This window comes from Sparus aurata, chromosome 20, assembly GCF_900880675.1.
Source record: "Sparus aurata chromosome 20, fSpaAur1.1, whole genome shotgun sequence".
NCBI classification, from domain to species: domain Eukaryota; kingdom Metazoa; phylum Chordata; class Actinopteri; order Spariformes; family Sparidae; genus Sparus; species Sparus aurata.
The window spans coordinates 10,494,708-10,516,200 of record NC_044206.1 but is presented as its reverse complement, the minus strand read 5'-3'; the positions used below and the strand labels follow the sequence as shown (position 1 = coordinate 10,516,200).

General features: G+C 42.1%; 1 protein-coding gene and 1 long non-coding RNA gene across 4 annotated transcripts; both read right to left on the bottom strand.

Moving 5' to 3' along the window:
* Positions 1–4,205: 4,205 nt before the first annotated feature.
* Positions 4,206–6,512, bottom strand: LOC115570820 (uncharacterized). The gene is made up of 2 exons (XR_003981819.1): positions 6,364–6,512; positions 4,206–6,080 (listed from the first exon to the last, which is right to left on the bottom strand). It is a non-coding gene; the product is annotated as an uncharacterized LOC115570820 (long non-coding RNA).
* A 305-nt stretch (positions 6,513–6,817) lies between these two features.
* Positions 6,818–21,361, bottom strand: tom1l2b (target of myb1 like 2 membrane trafficking protein b). Of its 3 annotated transcripts, XM_030399197.1 has the most exons (16): positions 21,207–21,361; positions 20,693–20,777; positions 19,886–19,964; positions 19,485–19,634; positions 18,193–18,327; positions 17,904–18,065; positions 16,999–17,115; positions 16,675–16,808; positions 16,454–16,505; positions 15,060–15,068; positions 14,109–14,277; positions 12,928–13,060; positions 12,406–12,481; positions 11,487–11,546; positions 10,228–10,264; positions 6,818–10,121 (listed from the first exon to the last, which is right to left on the bottom strand). In XM_030399197.1, the coding sequence occupies exons 1-16, from the start codon at positions 21,256–21,258 to the stop codon at positions 9,973–9,975; spliced, it is 1,599 nt and encodes a 532-aa protein (XP_030255057.1). In that variant the 5' UTR covers positions 21,259–21,361; the 3' UTR covers positions 6,818–9,972. The 3 variants fall into 3 exon arrangements, with proteins under 3 accessions (XP_030255057.1, XP_030255059.1, XP_030255058.1); XM_030399199.1 differs by lacking the exon at positions 11,487–11,546; XM_030399198.1 differs by lacking the exon at positions 15,060–15,068.
* Between the last annotated feature and the right edge of the window lie 132 nt (positions 21,362–21,493).

Genomic DNA, 21,493 nt, shown 5'->3' with positions numbered 1-21,493 from the left:
GGTTTGTCCATTAAAAATATAAGTATTGTAACTATTTTATTACTTGATCAAAGTAAGATAACTTATTACATCTGATGACTTTTCTAACAAATGGTTTAAAGGTGCACTGTGTGCTTTTGGGGAAGACATTTGAATCAGTGTTTACATAAACAAACTAAATAAACAAACTCTCTTTGTTTTCATGACTGAAAAAACTGAATAAACACACTGACCTTAAAGGACAACACATTTTCATACTGTTTAACTCTGTTTATATACAGCAGACCCTGCCACCTTTCTAGCTTCAAACAGTGTTCTGGGACCTGATTTTCACAGTTTGTTTTTTCAGTCATGAAAAAAATAAAAATGTCTGAGTTTTTGAATTATTATCTCCTTAATATTGTGAATATTAAAATTCTGAGTTTGAATTTCTTCTCCAAAGTGCCCCTTTAAACTGGGTAATGTTGTAGAGTACAAGTTGACAGTATAGAGGTGGCAAAATGTGAGTGCATACTGCCCCATGAAATGATTTAATATATAAGCTGTTTGCAGGATATTAAGAATATCATTGTGACATCATTTCCTCAGTGAACGTAACAGGTTACAATGTTATATATTTTGTCATTTAAATAAATAGTCGTTACATGCTTGTTACTCCCCAACACGGATCAACAGTGAAATCAAACTCACTTGTGTTTGGCGTGCATATCGTTCAGTCTGAGTCCAAAGATGGATGAATGTGGGCCCAGCGCGAGGTTCACTTTAGCCTGCCAGATGTTTCTAGCAAAAAAAAGAAAGAAAGAAAGAAAGAAAGAAAGAAAGAAAGAAAGAAAGAAAGAAAGAAAAGCTTGTTTTGATAAATGAGGCTGTTTTTATTTTGGGGTGAGGTAAAATCGCTCTGTGGGATCTCAAATTATTATTTATTTTTCATGACCTGACCATGGTGAGCAGAGCAACCCTTTGCGGAGGAAGTTGCTCAATTAAGGGAACTTAGGATCCATTTTAACAACAGAGTATAATACAATGAGGCTGGTGGTGCACCAATACATAACATTTTTTAACCTCTGAGGGGAAAAAGTCCCAGCACTTCTGTTCCATTTGGTCACTTTACATTGTGAACACGTTACATGCACTAATTGCTTAGCATCAGTAAGTGGTATGGATTTGGGTCAAGCTGACACTGTCAAGAGTCACAGGAACACTCGAACAGATCAGAACCATCGTCAATGTTATCAGTAACATCAGCGTCACCTGTGATTTCCTTTTCATTGTGAGCAAGCCCGGTGGTTTCAAGCCCGCCTCCCGCCCGCATTTTGCTAATTCTCCCGCTGACCTTTTGAAATCCTGATTGACTGACACTTAAATTCTAATCCGGTCGCTCCTTATTATAACATTATCGTATCCGCACACTTAAAAGAGGCCCCGACGGAAAAAAACCAAAAAAACAGAGGTCTGGCCGACATTTCCTGCCTGTACACGGGAGATCAATCATGTATCGTTGAAGGGACATTTTTCAATTTAACCTTTATATTATGTCTTGACTACATCGGAGGAGGGTTTCAACACACTTAACATGAGTGGCATTTAATATAGCATAACACTTGCAAGGTGAGGCCGAGATGTGACCCTATTTAAATACAGGGGCCCCTGCCTCAGCCTTAACAGTGGCACCTCCCCCAACAAAAACACACACACACACACACACACACACGGTGACGCAGTTATAATTAAACACACCTTATGCCTCCTTTGCAAATGCCCCTCATCGATCTATGGGTTTTTAACATTCACACGTGAACTGCCCCGCAGCAAACGTCTGCGGCGGCGCGAACGTTTATGGATCAGCAAGTTTCCATTAACAAAGTTGTTGATGTTGAATAGCGGGGGCCGCCGCCGTTGCCATGATGCCACGGATATATTTGGGTAAATTAACTTAGCATAAAGTGCTCCAAGGCGACGTGGGGGGGGGGGGGGGGGTTGTCTTCTGAGGCAGCTAAAGAGGAAGGCAAAGCAGCAGTCAGGCCCGAAAAGTCAATGCACATATTATGTAGAGGCTGTAGCTGCTGGCACCGCGTCCCGGTGAATGGCCTCTATTAAATATTTGTTTCGTTCCTGGTTAATCCTTCCTAACATCTCGAGCCGGTTGTTTATAATTACGCCGCACAGCCATATTTCTCATTTGCAATAGAGTGGAGGTTTGTTTGGGACTTCATTATGTGCGCGCCGCCAGGTGAGAATGAGCAGCTCAGGGGCAGGAAGCAGCGGTGGATCGCAGGTGGAGGAGATTGGGAAGGCGTTGATCTGCAACGTTAATATAAAGTAAATCATAAACACAAATAGGTCATTTGGTCGGGAGTGCTTGGATTCCACCGAGGCAGTGGTAAGGACCGCGGGGACGGAGATAAATATAAGTGTGCTGTTTTCTCTTCAGTGTAATACCTAGTTTCCTCGAGCCAAGTGTGTGAATGATTTACAGTGGAAAGACACTGATATCAGCATGAGCTACCAGCTAAAGAAGATCAGTGAAATAGCCTCTGGGCTTTGACTCACACACACACACACACACACACACATCTCTGCCCTTTGCCATTTTCCGCTTTTGCCGCTGCAGGTACAGCCGGTGTGCACTTTAAGGCAGGAATATGCTATTATTTTTAAATGGCTTCAAGTGTGTGTGTGTTCGTCAGTAATGAGAAAATCAACACAGCACGTCAATCAATGGCATGTTTATATTTCGACTGTTCAAAAAGGACGTCTCTGCTAGGAAAAGCTGAAAAAAACCCAGAAGTGGCTGACTGACTGGAGGGTTTTTTTTTATCCCAGAAAAGAAAATGGAAAACAAGCAATTTAATAAAGAGAAGGGCCTGACATTCAGATGAAAAATATAACTCGGAAATCTGCCAGATATCTGTTTGAATTTGTCAGTTGTCATTTCATAAACACTTTACCTGTGGTAAAAGTGTTTCTTACACCAGAGGGTCGGGATTTGACCCTTTTGACCCACATTTTGAAAAAAGTTGCAGCCAAAAGCCCACTAAGAACTCAGCAGACATAAACTAAACACGTAACTGTAATGCCTAACGATATGTACAATGTTATACAATACAACAGGTCAGGTAATGCAAATTCAATTAAACGTCTCCAGTTCATACTACAAACAAGCAGTGGGCAGTAAATATACCACCAAAATAACCGATAACGGCTGCTAACTGTAGCTGCCGTTAGCTAGTGAGCTAAGTAAGCTGTGCAGGTAGTGATGCGGACTGGGAACTTGGAGTGTTATTACAAGAAAGAATGTGTTGGGGCTAGCTGGTTAGCATAGTAACTTCAGTAGATATCCCTGTAACACAATACATCTTTAGCACAGTGTCAAAACTGATATTTCCTCACCTTCTTGCAGTGGCGGTTTTGGCCAGTTTTAATAGGGGGGCCAGGTTGGGGCCGGCTTTTTTGTTGGGGGGCACATACAAGATACCAGGAAAAAAAAGACAAATCCCTCATTCAGACAAGGGATAAATGGAACTTAAAACAGTGTTTTCAATTTCAACAATTTTGATTGGGTAGTAAACTGCTGACACACTTTATTTCTGTCTTTCCCTTCAGTTCAAAATCATTGCAAGAAATCTGTCATTGTGTTATTGATGCACACTCCCTGTCAGGGGGGGCCACAGGGGGGTCCGGACTAAGAGTTACAGGGGCACTGGCCCCTGTTGCCCCCCCCCCCCAGAACCGCCCCTGCCTTCTTGTTAATTTTAGTTAATTTTTGAATGTTTAAAGCTAATATTCATGCACCTTTAACTGCCATATGACAAAGAGCCAGTTAGAGGTTTCCAGCTTAATAATGGTTGTGTTGGAAGAAGAACTCAGATCTTTCACTTAAGTAAAAGTAGCAACACCACAGACGAGAAATACTCTGAATACAATTTTGCATGCAGGACTTTTACACAAAGTTGCAAAATGTATGAACTGGCCACCTGACACACTCATTAACAGACAGGGGGCAGCTCATCACCCAAGCAACCACTAACTGCTGCTAACTGTAGCTGCCCTTAGCTAGTTAGCTCAGTTAGTCATGCAGCTCGCAGTTCACAATGGGAGTTTGGGGACAAGGGGGGTGTTAGTGCAAACACTGCTTGCGCAATAGCTTTGGACCGGGTCCGCACTAGCTGGTTAGCACGCTAACTTCAGTAGATGTCTCTACAATACCATACACTGACATCATAATGTTAAAACTGCTATTTGTTCACATTTTATTGATCATTTTAGTTATCTTTTAATGTTTCCAACTAAAATGTGGAGATATTTCCCCCATTAAAGGTGCAGTATGTCAGAACTTTAGTTGAAAATGTTCAAGAATTGACTAAAATCATCATCAGAACATGAGGAAGAAAGAATTTTGGTGCTATATATTATGTTGCAGGGATACAGTAATTACTGATGTTAGCATGCTAAACAGCTAGCCTGGCCCGTCCTTTTGTGGAATACTACAGTCCGGATCACTAGGTGCATGGCTAACTGAGCTATCAGTGATTTGGAGTTTCTCAGGTGATTTGTTGCCCTCAATTTGCTTGCTTTATGAATTCAAGAGGTGGCCAGTTCTTACATATTGCACCTTTAAGTGAAAGTACAACACAAGTATGAGCATCAAAATGTACCTTTTTAATAATGTTGAATTGGTGGTCCACCACTGAAAAACGGTGCCACATGTACAGTGATACGTTGGGGACAAGTAAATACACACAAAAAAGATGCCAATTAATTCCTCTACATTACGTTAAATATAACATACACTGATATCAAGCACAGGTGAGAATATGTGACATTTCACTTCTTGATGTCTCTGTAACATTAAAATCAAAGAGAGAAGTCCCGGGGCAATTTTAACAGTTAACAGATTATCAATATCTCTGCAGAATATAATAATTATAGGGGTGCTCCGGTGGCCTGGGGGTTAACAACATGAATTCAACGTCCCTGGCTCACATCCCCCTTCCTTCATTCCTCTCTTTTCCTTTACTTAAAATGTCCAATAAAATTATATGTCCGCAAAAATCATACTGACACAGTATTCATTCGATCTATATATGGTAAAAGACATGGCAGTACTAGAGCGGGACAATGTAATGTAATAATTATGGTGATACGAGAGTGTAGGTACTCATAGATTCTTAATATTGTGAAGTTGTGGTTGGCGTTAGTGTTGTCTTCTCCTGGTTTGAAAGGCTGCCTTGAAGTAAACTGATGTAATTTTCTGAACCTACCAGACTGTTCCACTTGTTCTAATACTTGCCTTTACACACTTTGTCAATTTATCCACATTACTGATGATTATCGATCAAGACTCTCATCCCTTTAACATTTTGTGAAGGTATTGTCAGCCCTGCCGAGGTGTATGGTCGTAAGTATTGTATATTTGTTTTCATCGTTCAGTCCTGGCATGTATAAAGTGCTTTTGAGGAGATACAAAATATCAACATGTAAACTGTGTATCACAACATAAAAATCTAAATTAGCATATTTATTTAAGGGACTCTCAGTCAGCCATACGTAGTACCAATCTAAGAGTGCAAAGAATACATGGACGACTTTAATATTACAACAGCCATTACAGTTTTGATGTTCATGTATAGCAAACACATTTGTTGAGGTAGTGCGTTGTTATATGACCAAGTTCTGTGTTGCAGAGCAGATCCATTGCACTGTGTCAGCATGACATGCAATGCAACTACAATGCACCACAGCTCCTGACAAGCATGTCCACTCTCGTCTGGCAAATCTGGTGAGCACACAGTTGATCTAGGAGATCTGGGAGTGGAGATTCCTGTCGTTTTATGCAGCGTTATGTTGGGACACGGCTATAGATGCAGTTTTATTGAAGCCTGGAGTTACTGGGTGGTGACTTTCAGATTCTTTTTTCCACTCGATTTGACCTCTGACTCGTGTGTGTGATCGGGATCCGTCAAACCACCAGGGGGTGCTAAACAACTGCTCGTGGGGAGAGGGGAATCACAAAAAGCCCCCCCCAAAAAATGGATCCTCCACGGTATATTTCTGCCAAAGACCAATTCTCCAGAGTCCGACGGCTCCATACGCTCGGGCCTCTGCAACAGATGTTATGATGTTATGATTAATGTGCTGCTTGCCAAATTACAACCGAGGTGACTCATTTAAAAAAAAGGAAAAATCAAAATCACTGTCTCACCACGTTTTCACTGAACAACAAGCATGATTGGTTTCTGAAATTACCACCGGATCTAAATATGTTTCTTTCCATCTAGCAATCTAAAACACGTCCTACATAAAATAAACACATTTCTAAAAGGCAAACTCTTTGTCTGAATCAAATGTTACCGCACTGACAAAAAAAAACATAAAAGCATTTACCTCTTAAGAGAGAAATCCACCAGCTCCTTTGTGCCACACTTTACAGAGATGGTGAGGGGAGTTTGCACATTTTGAAAAAACAGCACATGTGAAGTCAGACAGGGATCCTGTGAACTGGTGCGTTCCAGTCTACTGTCCGACAGACACACCCCTCTTTTCTTTTTGACCGGGAAAAAACGCTCCAGTGACTGAGGCAGAATGTGAGGGGCCATGTTGTGGGATGAGGCGATTCCTGACGACCAATGGGGAAGCCCCTGGTGTGGGGCCCACGGGCCTCCAGAGAGAGGAGGAGGAGGGGGAGTGGTGGTGGTTGCAAGGTAAATGGAAAGGGTTTACTACAGGTCAGCTTCAGCTGTTAGAATCTGAAGAGGGCGGAGGATGCCGAGGGGAAAAGGCTTGCAAATAAAGGGCGACGAAATAAAAGACGAAGAAAAGAAACACACGGATGCGGACGCACTGCTTATGTTTTATTAGAGTTCATGCAGAAGTCAAACAACACAAAGAGAAATGAGGCAACTCAGGAAAGTAGCAGTCACGCAGCACAGCCTCCCTTATCAGCATCTCTTACCACATCATCCAGAGACACACAAAGAAACGGATTGTTGCTCCGCGGGAGAAAACAAGCCTGAGACGACTTGACGCTGGAATCACCGACAGAGCTCACACTGATATAAACCAGGTCGATCCTGGGCGGTATCAAACAGGATAGTAACAACATGTATTTCTTTTTAAAACACACATTTGGAGGAGGCTTCGTTGTTTTGCTGTTTTTTTTTTCTCTTTCAATCAACAGAGATTTCTGCGTTTCAGAACAGCTGACACACACACACACACACACACACACACACACGCACGCACGCAATGACGAAACACCAAAACAAGGAAAAACAGAAGGAGAAAGGAGGTTTCCCTTTCAAAATGTGCAACGTTGATGCTTTCTTCCAAAGTGTCCGAAGCAAAGTCAATCGTCTGTTTCCGTCATGTGCAAGTCAGTTCACTGAATTAAAGAGTGAGTGAGGCTATTAAAAATATGCTTTTCCTTCATGAGACAAAACGTGTGATTCTCTGACAGCTATGAATCAGCGGTGGACTGCTCTTATAAACTCTATTTTTAGATTTTGCATGGACACATTCAACCCACAAGAATATCCGCATTACCAATAAAACACACCCATGGCGATACGTTAGCCAGCAGCAATGTATAAAAAGGAAAAAGAAAAACTGAACTCCATAAACAAAAAAACACTAAAATGCACACCATTAAGATCATTTCTGTCCCCTAAACACAGCTCATTCCTGTGTTCCTCTTGTACAATAAAATGATTTCAAATACTGATCTGAAGACGGAACAAAATAATAAAACAGTGCTGAATAAATTATTTCTACGCTTGTCAAACATTTCCCAAATAGATCTCATTAATTACATCAGGTTAAGTGTTAAGTGATTTACAGTACGAGTTGAAAAGGTAATGCGACCGTCAAAGTGCGCGCTTGTCGCCAAGCTTGTTGTGATTGTGTAACATGTTGCATTTATTATTGTCAAAAGAGTGAAATGTCTCAATTTGCAGCGCCGCGTCGGCAGCCGGCTCGTTTCCGAAAAACACAAATGTCACGTCGGAAAGGTCAGGCCTTCTAAGATGTCAGCGTAAAAGAAATAAAAGGAGAAAATGTACAACGATAATGTGCGAACAGCTTCTGTAGTGTGATATTGGATTCTCATTACATCTCTGGATATTGGAGCTGCGGGTTTTGGAGGACCGGACTACGTGTGAACGACCTAATTATCTCAGATTTTCCACACCCAGAGAAAAAAAAAAAAAAGCACGAATTTGGTCCTCTGTAGTCGATTTCAAAACAGGAATCATACAGCAACACAGGAGCTAAAAAGCTACAGCCGGAGAGCGAATCTTAACAACGACAGCACGAGTCTCTTCAGCTACCAGCGAGACCGACTCTGACTGGCAAATCAAATTCTCAAAGCATATAAATCCATGACACAAATGTTCTGCTCAGCACAAAGATTACATAAACAAGAGTAATTATACAGTATTTTCTGGAAGATGGCGTTAAAGGGTAACTTTGGTATTTTTTTTTAAGATCACTTTTCTTTTTATTTTCCCACCCAGCGCAGTTAATCAAGGGAACCAAATCAGAGTTGGCAATTGTTGAAACAGTGGTAAGACAAACCGAGATGGTTGTGGTGAGTTGTATTTTGTTTCTGTCGAGTTTAAACTGGGTATGTTTCACAACGATAAAATTGGTGTTTTTGTAAATGAGTCTGGAGTCTGGTGGCTTTGGCGGTTGGCTCATTCTGGTTAAAGAAAAAGGTTAATTCTTTAACGAACAGCTCCATAGAGATGCTTTCATACTGTTGTCAGGCACTTGGCCTAATGTTCTGAGCCTGTTAGTAGCAAAAACAAGTATTTAAGGTAGATGTAAAGTGACGTGGGCGATTGCCCCAAAGATTAAATTGCAGCCTGTTTTTAATCAAAAAAACTGTTGTCACTTACATTAAAAAAAAACATGGGGGAATAGAACCCTGGTTAAATCCCAAAGTTACCCTTTAATACCAACTAACTGCAAAGAAAAAAACTGACAGCAGCCTCAAGCTAATAAAATCTCAGCAAAATAATCTCTTGTGACCCCCAAAAAAATCATCAAACAACTGCAGTTAAGTCTGTCAAAGAGAAATCTACAACACGTGACTTAAAGAAGGATAAAGAACACATTTGTTGATGTGGTGCTCCGATCACTTAAAACTAAAAATTCCCTTCTTTTTAAATGGAATTCTGTAAATGATGCGATGTATAACTATTCCCTTTTTTAATGTGAAAAACCCCAGTGAGGTATTTCCCTATTTTCAGAGCAGCTGCAAGATAAACCCCCCTTTTTTTCCCCAAAAAAATCTACATTAAATCAACATCTCTTTCATACATATGTAGCTTAAATATACACACGACTAATAAACTTGACATTTGTCATTTACAGATTTACAATTTAACTCAGAATAAATTGCAAAGGGACTGATACAAACACCAAAACAATATCCTTGCAGGTATGCTCACTGCTCCATTTCAGCAATAACAACCTTAATGTTTTCTGTTGGGGGTTTCTTTAAATGTATAAACGTAAATGGTCAGGTTTCGGTGGCATTAATGCATGCTTTAAGGGCTTGGGTAAGGAATGAATTATCTACTAGTGAGCAGAACAGCAGGATGCTTCTTTTAGAAAACTCTACTTTTAGGATCAGCTGCAACATGAAGCTCTGCAGTCCATAACTGGCGAAGGCGGATGGAGATTGTTCACTCATAAAGAAGGAGAAGGTGAAAGCGGGCTGCCTCACAGTCTCTGACACTGGTCATCATGTCGTCTGGTGTCATGATCAAAATGGGCCATTTGTTTGTTGTTTTTTTTTCCTTTTCTTGCGAGAAGTTAACGGAGAACATAAATAATTCCCTTTTTACATGTACAAATCTCTGTAGTGTGAAACTGAACAGTGTTGTGATGGAGGTGGATGTGTTTCTAGTGTCAGGTCAGTCTGTCCTCGGGTGGTGATTGCTCGGCTGGTTGGGTCTTCGACCGGGGATCTGAAGGACGACGGCTGGAGGCCTACATGGCAAGCAAAGCGTCCTCCGGTCTCCCCGTTTTCTTGCGGCTGGGGGTTCCCTGTGCGGCGCCCACTTCGCCACTGGGGGGCGACGGTAGGCTGGGGGCCATCTCTGCCGCTTTGGCTCTCTCCTCCAGGAACTTGTCGAACTCTGGAGGGATTGTATCAAAGAGGGAAAACAAAGCAGAGGTATGTGAAGCTGGTTTGGCTGAAATACAGCTGGAAAATTACAGAGGAAGAGATTTATGTTGTCCTACCTTCACTTGTCACGCCCTCCTCGCCTTCATCTCCTTTCTGTTAAAAAGCAAAGAAAACGAAGTCACACCTGGGAGTTGACTCTATACGAATAAATCCACAACACAACACCACACACTACTACGAAGTACAATTCTGACCCTGCGCATGTTCCCCAAAACCAGATTTAACCAATCCACAACAGCACCACGTAGTTTTCAAACACTCAACAAGAAGACACTTACCTGTCGTTATCACTTACCCAGCATCCTCCAAACTATTTTGGAAATCATTACAATTTCTATTGATGTGCATTTACAGAATACCATGTATACCAAAACAAATCCACCAGTTGTTTCCTCAACCAAAACAGCCGGATATCATCGCTCAATAATGCAACACAGTCTCGGAAAATGTGTGTAAAATGAGCATGAACCCTTGTAATGCTTCAGCACAAATTAACAGGTGCATTTCTTTCTTTTTATCACATTAAAAAGTTGAATGTTGAAGAAGATTTGGTGCGTCACTCATGGTCTCTTTTGCGTATGTGGGTCATTTAGGCCTCAGTATAAATCAAGACGGTTTCATGACTAGTTTTGCTCGCACATGCAAACCAAAAATCTGTTGAGTGTGACTCAACATTTTTATTGATGGCACCGAAAAGCACCGGGAATTCAGCAGTTTATTCCTTAAATAATTGAGATTATCGCAGTTCCTTTTTGTGTGCAATCTAAATGAATAAACACATGTATCTGAACCTTCACAATCATTGGCCCAATGTGTTGAACAATTCAATTAAAATATTCAAATTATTCTGGAGCCCTGGTCAGAAAGGTGAGGAAGAGAAAGAGATATGTTACACGAATGTTCATCCACAACTAATTCACTTGCACAGTTAGGGAATCTATATCAATTTGAATATATGGTGTGTTTCAGCGACAGGCGACAAACTGATTAGAATGGCTGTTTGTGAGAGAACATCTCACACTGTATGCAGCAACTCGTACTGCATTCAAAACTTCATGCTCATATTACTAAATTTCGTCATTATAATGACAAAATTATTTGTCCCCACAGCACGCTGTTAGTAACTTAAAGTAAACTATTAACATGTGATTGATAAAAAAAGTGAGGAAATGTGAAGGAAATGTGTTACCTCCAGGTTTAAAACCATTTTTAAAGTCAGATAAGGGAATACAACAGAGTGAAAATGGAAAGAAAGAGGGGGGGAGAGAGAGAGAGAGAGAACTGCAGGCAGAAATAAAAATCATGACGGGCTCACCACATCAGTACACAGCCACTCCTCTATGTCATCCATGACAGAGGACTGGCCTCCGACACCCTAAGGGGGCAGCGTCAAGACCGCCACAGGTGGCCGGAGGGGAGGGGTGCAGCAATGTCATAACAGAAAAAAAAAAAAAATCCCAGCCCAAACACAACAAAAAAAAAAATGACTTGAATGAACTTCAGTGTTAACTCAAATGCAACTTAAGAAAGTCAAAAGAAGTGGCGATAAATGCTTGTGGACAGCGCGGCACATCACACACACAGGTGATAATGACAGGGAGTCGATAAGCAGAGCGCTGAGCAAGCTGGGAAGGCGGTGGCAAGCTGCTGAAGATGAATGCAGCTAGCGGACACCATGTCTGACAGTCAGCAACCACAGTCAGTTCATTTGACCATTTTACCCCGTCAACAGCCCACAGAGCACATTCACACTGGCGGAGAGAGATGGAGCTTACAGAATCTGTATTGTTTTACTCTTTGCACTAATTGGTCACAGATATAAAACAAGTAAACAAGTGAAGTCTGACGCTCATTCGCTTTCCTACGCGACAGCTCTAATGTGTGTAAGTTATAACAAGGCCGCACACACAGCTAAGACAAAGACTATGTCAGTCTTGTTAGTAATGCATTAAAAACAGCCAGAATGGGTGGCACTTAAGCCTTAAGATACCGCTGTTGAAACTGCAATTAGAATAGCAAACAAGCCAGGTTTAGGTCTGTTTTATTCTATGTGTTAACTAATTGAGCGATTAGTAGCATCCAGCAGCGCGAGTTATAAAGCATGGGGGGGAAATGTCTGCTTCGTCGTGGCACAGCTCAATATTCAATGCACAAACAAACACACGCTCCGAAATGTTCTTTGACTGAAAATTACAGCTCGCGCTGACCATAATAGCCGTGTCACTGAGACTCACCGCTCCTGCAGTTGGCTGTAGGACATCTAGAGTGGGAGGAAGGCTGCCAGTGGCGTTCCTGTCTTCTGCTGCAGAGCTGAGACAAGAGGTAGATGTAAGTTTTATTCCATTAATACTGCAGGGAACTCATTTTGCTTAATTGAAACCAGGGCCAAATACATTAATCGACAGGCCATTGCAACAATTGTGACGATCAATATATCATGTAAGCCACTTTTTCAGCAACAATGCCACAGATTTTCCAGTTCTACCTTCTCCAGTGAGGATATTTTTGCTTTTCTCTCTTTTGTATCATTATGAACTTCACATGCATCTCCAGATTTAACTGTCAAACAAGCCAGATGAAAATGTCACAGTAGAATTTCTTACTATTTATTAACATAGTATAGACTAAATAATTAATCAACAGCCCTCAAAATAACTTGAATTTGAAAAGCCAAATGTAAATTTACACATTTTAAACTGCACAAACTGAAGTCAATAAAAAGTGAATGTAGAACAGAATCAACCACGCGTCCTTACTTCTTGCGTGGTGGTTCGGACAGCGCTCCAGTCCTGGTTTGAGCAAACACATCAAAGTCGTCATCCTGGGCGGGAGGAGGCTTGCAGCTAGCCAGGGAGCTCAAGGTACTGCTCACACTGTCTGCACCCATGTCTGGACGGAAAAAACACACTTTCATGTCAAGTTACCCTTCAGCATAAAAGAGAAGCTGATGGAATTAGCAACCACTGCTGGTAATTGAATGTCAAATGTAGAATCATCTGGTGGCTGAATTAAGTTGATGACTGTTTGTAGTGGTGCAGGTGGAATGGTTAAAGGAATAATTCAACATTTTTGGAATTACTTGTTTGCTTAGATGAGAAGATCAATACCCACACTGAAATCAGTTCATTAACTGTAAGAGTTTATTAACTTAGCATAAAGACTGGAGGCATTAAGAAATAGCTCACCTGGCTTTGTCCAAAGTACAAGACTACGCCAACCAACACCTATAACACTTGGTATGTACTACTAGGGTCTATCTCTGTAAATATTAATATAGCAGCCGGTGTATTGGCTTCCTGAAATCGTACTGGTTGCCTGGCAACCTCAGTGACCACCGGATTAGGCACAGTTTTGAACTCTGGACACACCCGGGCTAGCCCTTTTCCCCTACGTCCACCCTTCATGCTAAAATGAGACTCAGTTCAGCCTTATTAAGGGATACATATGCTTACTCTGAAGTTCATAATTACATGGAATAAGTTTACATGCTTTAATACTCAAAAACATCAGTTTTCTTGTAATATCCCGTCCTGCAGCTCTGTATCCCCCATTGGTCTGAAACGCTCTGTTTTAGTTCCTGTGTCTTTAAGACCCCCCTCCTGAATACCCAGTCTGCTCTGATTGGTCAGCTCACACATGCCTGACCCAGCACAGATAACGACAACAGAGCAGTTGTGCTAAATCAATTTATAAAAAATGATTATGCAAATGCATGACTCTGTGACGTAGTGTGAAGTCACAGAATTTAAGTCAGGACTACTGATGAGGCATTTCAGGAACAGTGTTTTGTGTGGGAGAGAGGAGCTTCCGTAGTATTTGACCTTTTTCATTTTTATGATATCTGACATACACAAGAACCATTAACACACTGAAGGAAACTCTTTAATACACAGCTAACAAGACAGAAAGCAGATTCAGTAAAGCCTGGTGTACATACCAAGACCAGCCAGACGGGAGGCCAAAGTGGCCGGGGAGGAGGGCCTTCCTGCGGGGGCTGTGAGGGCGGCGGGCAGGCTGGTCGGGGCTGCGTTCGGCATGTTGCTGACCACTGCCGGAGAGCCTGGGCCGAGGTCTATGAGGTTGTCCTCTGTGGCCTCACTGAGGACCTGATGAAAAAGAACTGATGAGACGCACTGTCGCTCTCATTCCACATAGGAGCTGAGGGGAGGATTGGGGGGGTTTTCTGGCACAAGAGCAAAACATATCCTTTTGTGGGAAGCTAAGGAGAGGCAGGGTTATAACAGTATAAAGTTCCTTGAATGTCTGAAAATATGGAAGGAAAAAAATGTCAACACAAAAAAAATGAAGGCATGGTGCATTTTAAGTCCAAGCTTGGCAAAAAACGTGTTGGTTAGCTTCAGGAGAGCATGAAAATGTCTGTAACTGAGGATAGAACGAAATTAGGTAAGTTTCTGAAAATGCGTTTCTTAAGGGGGACATATGTGTTTGACCAGAAAATAATGGACAAATTAACTTATCATCAGTGGACGGTGTTGTCATTTAGTGTTAAAGTACTGGTTATCAATTGAGACAAAACAATCCCCTTAAGAACACAGAAAGACAGCAAGGAGGGAGAAGGGAAGGTTGAATCTTTGGGCTCTGAAGGAGTCCGTCTATCAAGTTTCATTTTGCAAATCCTTTTTGAGATAATGCAAACACAACATGACAGTGATTTAGTGCAATCTTAAGCTTGTGTCACTGTCAGTCTATCTCTGGGTTCATCGTATCGCTGGCTGTTGGGAGGCTGCATAGTCAAAACATGCCATATGGGGTGAGAGATACTGGTGAGAGGCAGGGCCCATATTGTTTAGCCATGTTTCAACAGTTGCTGTGGGGGGGGGGGGTGACACTGATCATTTAGGGAGGTTGACAATGTTTTCATACTTGCCTGCCTCAGCTAGCCACAGAAACAGAAGAACAGAAAAGAACAGAAAGGAAGAGACAGTGAATACCATTAACATGCCTGTGCAGGGACACAATGTAATGGCATGGTAACTATGGAAGATATGCCATGCCTAAATAAAAATTGAAACCCAGTGAAGTGTAAGCATTTGCCGACAGCCTAGAGCTGCAAAGACTCGTCATTTATTCGATTAGTTGATCAACATAAAAGTTAACTGCCAACTATTTTTGATAATCGATTATTCGTTTCGGTCATCATTAACGTATGATGCTGTTTTTCACATTCATAATGTCATTTTGCGCAACTACAAGAATAGGTTTATATGTTTTTAGCTCTCAGCCGTCCAGAACATTATAAACCGCTTAAGGACAGGAGAATAAAAAAGAATAGCATTGCAGTTTAAAATGTAATGATTTGCTGTGTTTATTTGTCATTTAAATGAAGGGTCTTTAGGCTTTGGACTCTTCTGACAACTTTTGGCTTTGACATTTTGTAGACTAAGCAATAAATAAAATGTGAATCAGTTAATACAGAGATGAGATGGAGACAAAGGGAACCTGACAAAAGGCATGAAGAAAGAAAGGTTCCAACTGTGAGCAGCTGTGACGTACAGCACATGGACATGTCAAGGTGCTGCTGTATAAAATATGTTCTAAATTTAGATTCTGACATTATTATCCCTTTTTTGGGGAGACTTTGGGGAGACAGTCAGACTCCTACATGTCAGATCACACGTATACAGAAATAAAGAATAATGACTTCTAATTGATGCTGAAACTGAAGCTTTCAACAGTGCTGCCAGGTCTTTTGGCTGATGAATCCAAGAGGACCCTTCAGAGTAAACCTCTCTGCTCGCTCCCAAGCTGTGACTGGACTGCTAATTGTATGTCATTCTGGCATGAACAACACAAACGATCTCCAAATACAACCAGATAAATTTTCAGCCCTTCCTAAAATGTTCTGAGTTTACTTTGCATTCACAACTTCATTATTGCAGTCAATGTTTCCCCCTACTGGACAGGACTTAAATGCAACAGGCTGGCCAACTGTATTGTGTAAAGACAATGAAAAGCAGAATATTCAACGTGAAATACAGAAATGTGAACGGAATTGTCAAAAAATGATTTGTGATGCAAAAAAATGCATGTATGTCTCTGTTGGGTTTCTATTAAATTAGGCATGTACATCTGGTAAATCACGGATAGGTAACCGACAGATAACAGCACTTTGGAAGGGACATTGTAAAGCTTGGCAGGTAATGTTTCATGCAAATCAACACCACTGACACGGAAAGGTGCTGACATCAGAGGATGAGAAACCATGAGCGGTGATGCAAATATTGGGTGTTTCACCACCTGAATTAGGAACTGCTGACTCACCCCATTGTTGACACTCTGAGCTGAGGACCTCCCAGACCTAAACCGCTCATACCTGGGGGAAGGAAAGATCAACATGAAAGGAATGACAAAGAAGTCTCAAGTTTACCGAACTTCAAGTATGCAAACATAGAACGATGTCGATGTAAAGGTGAGTTTGAACGTGCACGCTTTTTCCCTCCAAAAGATGAGTTTCCATCTGCATTTGTATGCGTGTTCCTAACCTTTCGTGGCGTAGGAAAATGTTATTAAGGTCGTCGTTGACATGCAGCAGCTCCTCAGTCACCGCCTCGTTGGAAACACAGGAGATGAGCTCCATTATCCTCTGCTGCATGGCTCTACAAGTCCTGTTCAACTCCTAATCACACACACAGAACAAAAACATACAACCACACACATACGCAATGGTGTCAGGTTACTGTTTTTAAACTAAAAATACCAATCTTTTAGTCTTACCATATTAATATTTTGTTATTATTTTGCCTATTATATGTCTTTTACATAATTTACACACACACGAAAACACAAACACACAAGTGGTGCCTTGCCTGTAGTAACTCATAGTCTGAAGCGTCCTCCTGTCCCGGGACCATTTCAGTCAACATCTCTGACATCACTTTAGTGTTTCCACGAACAATATCCAGCTCGCTGCGCAGCCGGCAAATCTGTGTGTCAGAGTTTAATCCATCTACAATTAGTAAATTGCTGGGCAAAGTGGTGTTACAAAGTTATCCAAGCAGCCTTTAGTATTGCTGATGTCACTAAGCTCCCAACCAGGGGGCGTTTGCTGGAGAGAACATGGAAAGCTCAGCTAATACAAGCAGTGAAGAAGAAAAAAGACGCGTCAAGGACTACAACTTGTTAAAAGTACATTTACAGTTACACATACAATGAGCTGCCCACAGAAGTTGAAATAGTTAGCTAACAGTGATGGAAACCCAGCTGAAACAGTTAACTTAAAGAAATGGATAAACAGCTGAAATAGATAAATGTAATGGATCAGCTGCTGAATAAGTTAGCAATGACAATTGAAAACTCTGAGAGTGAGCAGAGATTAATGGTTAACTTGTTGTCTAGTTTCTGCCCCTCCAAATGGCGGTAGTACTATGAATAAAAGCTTAGCCAAAACAACTTTAACACTGCAAATTAAATCATATGAAAACACTAATTTTACCAATAAGAGTGTAAAATAACATCCTGAGTAAAAAATAACTCCCAAATATATGTTGAGAACAAGACAGGTGGTGTCGATAAAGAGGAAGTGAAGACTGTGTCTGACAAAATAGGTTAGGTTTGTGAACCACTGGCTTAGGACACTGTCACATTTCATTTTGTTTGGTTTGTTTGGACAGGTGCAAACAATGCCGTTTTGTATTGCGGGGCACAAAAGAAGAAACCTGAAAATGAAGCCGTCTGTCCTCTTGTTAGTTTGTTTATGGGAGCGCCGTTGTACCTGTTCAGCCGTAGGATTGATAGATCCAGAGGCATGGATGTTGGGGACCTGAGGGGCGGTGTAGGCTGGTGGGACAGCTTGAGGTGTGGGCTGAGGAGTGGGCTGAGGAGTGGTGGTGGCGTACTTATGTAGGGTGGAGTCGCCCTCTGGGGCAGATGCCACCTAGAAGCAACAGAAGGAAGAGAGAGAAATGCATAAAAGACTGTGACAAATTACCTGGCGGACAATCACATTATGCTCGGGTCTTTGCACATTAACGTCTGGACACATTTAAGCTGCTTTAGTTTACCCTCTGAGGTGTGTGTATGGGTGACAGTGTCTCCAGCTCCGACATTGGGAACTCGATGCCTTTCCTCTTCAGCTCCTCATAGATCTGAACCACGCCTGTGAGGTCCGGACTGCTCCTGAATGCGTCAGCCCATGCCTGGAAAAGGGAGAGTGAGAAAAGTATTCAAAGACGAAGAGAGGGTGAGACGGAACAACAAAACAATGGGTAAAGGGAGGGCTGAAGCAGCAGACAAAGCAAGCCATGTCAGAATACTAAAAGAGTCCTGTTCTCTGATCATTTCTGTTTGTCTGCCTTGAATACATTCAGTCAGCAAAGCACAAAGCTCTTGGCTTCTCTCTCTCTCTTTCTGTCAGCAGCGGATGGGCTTAAGCCAAACTGGGCCATTACAACTGTTCAAACACATTACACACTTTTAGAAAAAAAAAAGGGGACAAGAACTTTAAAGGACGTCTTTATCCAAAAGCAATCTACACTTCAAGCTGGAAGCCACTTTGATCTAAAATTCACATTTCCAAGACGGGTCTCTTAATTTGGGTGGAAACAAATAAATGAGGGCGATTGCAAAACCAACAGAATGAAACTACTTAAGAGTGACTTCAGTGTTGATGACTATTAACTGCACACACACGAAACACCTAGGCGCGCAACACACACGCGCACCTGAGAGACGAGACAGGTGGTCGGGTAACCGCACAACACAACTCTTGCCCAACTGTGCATCTCGCTGAAGGGAAAGTCAACAATACAACAGTAATTGCTGCTGTGTAAAGGGAGCGCTCTTAATTCTACATTTTCCCACACAGTTTTCCCAGCTCGCTCTCTTCTCACAAACTTGTTTGGCTAATGACTACACAAATGAGAGGCAATTAGATTCTCTCCTCTTCTCTCCTCTCACAGCTACTGCGCGGCCCTCTCCTGGGTCCATGCTGCATGCTGTGGTCACATGGTTTCCCTGGTGGAAATTAGAGCAGTCCACATGAGCCTGGCAGTTACCTGAGCTGTGACAGGTAACTCGAGCTGCTCCTGGCTGAAGCCCTGGAGACACTGCACTTTACCTGAGGCTCTGCCTGGGGATGACGGGACTGCTGCACAGCTACACTTATTATAATAAACACCTATGCTGCAAACCTCTCACGCTGATGAGCAGCATTACAAAGGAAAACGCAGAGACTCAGCACCCCACGTGGGAAAAACCTATTAAGGTTTATGACACGCGACGAGTATACTTGCGTGATAAACAACACAAGGCAATAAACTGGCAATAGATGCAAGCAATGTTCCCGCTATCTTACCTGAATCAGGGCTAGCACTTTATCTTGAACAATTGTAGGCGGGTTGTTTTTAGGGGAGATGATTTTAACAAGCACGCCATCGACAAAGTCCCTGCTAGTGACCAACGCGTGAAAGCGATGGCCGCAGTTCTTCACGCACGTCTCCAGGACCTGGCGGATGCAGAGAGGAAAAAACATTTGGCGAACTCTGAATCAAATCCTGTTAAAAGTCAGGCACAGACTGGACATGATATTTTAGATTGCAAATTGCGCGCTCCGTCCTGAATGCAAATGATGTGATACAATCTAAGTGGCCGCAAGTGATTTGTTTCACATGAGATAACATTATGTGAGAGGAAAAAGGAGAAACAAACACGGATCTAGGTAAACAAATTGTAGTTGCCATCCTGCTTTTAACTCACCGTCAAAGCCAGCATCACTTCCCTGTAATTCCTGTTGCCATTCAGCCTCTTCTTCACTGCTCTAATTGCATCCTTTGGCCTGCACACAAACATAAACAAACATGGATGGCATAGTACGTTATGCCACAGACGAAAACAACTGTCAAGAACTTAATGATTGCAGACTTTAGGGGGCATTCTGAAATGCACTGACAGGGATATGGACCACATGTGCAATAATTGGGAAGAATGCCAGGCGCAGGCACATGTCAATGATTCTTTGGCTTTTCACAATCTCTGTATTGACAAAGTGACTCCAGGGTTGTAATAATTAACTTCTGAATTCTTCAAACACAGATCAAGTCAGCCTCACAGCAGTGGGCGTGTGACACCCCTTCCTTTCCCATGAGAGAAGGAAAAAAGTAGAGTCAGACCTCTTTTTTACAGACTGCTGATATACACTCCAGTACAGTACAGTACAGTACACTGCACCAGGCCAGACTCATCCGAGCCAGTTTACAACCCAGTAATCAAACAAGACCTCATACACCAGCTTAAACATACACTACAAGGTTAATGGAGGGCTGAGATAAGCAACGAGGCCTTGCATAAGTCCACCTTGCATAGCCAGAGCTAGTAGGCTCCTTGTCTTAGTGTGACACAGATAAAGCAAAGTTCCAAAGAGGAACAGGACTGATTCTGATAGGAGATCTTGCTGCAGCAATGCATTACGTAAACAGCCCGTGAACAAGGATGCCAGAAATGCCTTTAAGAGTTAATCAATAGTAGATATGGATATTGATTGATTTTTCTCAGTTAGTCACTCACCCATCCTCTGTTTCATTGATGATGTCACATATTTCCATGTTGAGGGTCCAGTCTTCACTTTGCAGAGAGCCATCAGTGGCTCTCTCTGGAAGACACAAGTAGTTATTTAGGAGAGTAACCTGTAAAGATGTCTCATTTAAACACCACAGACCTATTACTTGACGATCACTAGTGGCTAGCTGCCTGTTAGCTAACTTGGCTATTAGTCAGCATTTAAAATACAGGCAAATATATCTGTTAATGATTTAAGGAGTGGCCTATGAATTGACAATGACCGACAACAGCTATTTCGTTTTTTAACAATACCGCTAGCACAATGACAGCAGATGATACCGTTACTACTAGTTAGCTAGGCGGCTAACGGTGGCTTTCCAGCTGTACAGAACTCATTCAGGGACGTTAGCATGCTAACGGCAGCAAGCCCGTAAACGACTGGCACACGACAAAGACACACTTCCAGGACATAGATATCTATCTCCGCGCAGTTTAGTTGTCAAAACATCTGGTTACATACCAATGCAATGCCCCACAGGGGTACTGTAAGGATTTCCCAAAAGGAACTCCATCTTGCTCGACAACAAACAAGTCAGTCCATGGGATGATGATGATACATGAGGAAACGTCAACCATGTCCCGCCCACAGAGCAACGTAATTGCTCAACGAATCCTGACCTTTTGCGTGATTGGACAGCTACGATATCAGTCATGGGCGTAGGGCGATTGTAAATAAAAGGCACCAAAGGTTGCAGCCATAAAACTCAAATATCTATTTTATGACTGCCGCACTCACTCCTGAGCTGA

Bases quoted from the DNA above. Each gene is read 5' to 3' on its own strand.
- tom1l2b (XM_030399197.1), bottom strand. From the start codon at position 21,258: ATGGAGTTCCTTTTGGGAAATCCTTACAGTACCCCTGTGGGGCATTGC. The intron at 19,965-20,692 runs GTGAGTGACTAA...GTTTGTGTGCAG, and splicing joins ATCAATGAAACAGAGGATGG to GCCAAAGGATGCAATTAGAG. The intron at 10,265-11,486 runs GTGAGCCCGTCA...GCTTTTTAACAG, and splicing joins AGTGGCTGTGTACTGATGTG to AAAGGAGATGAAGGCGAGGA.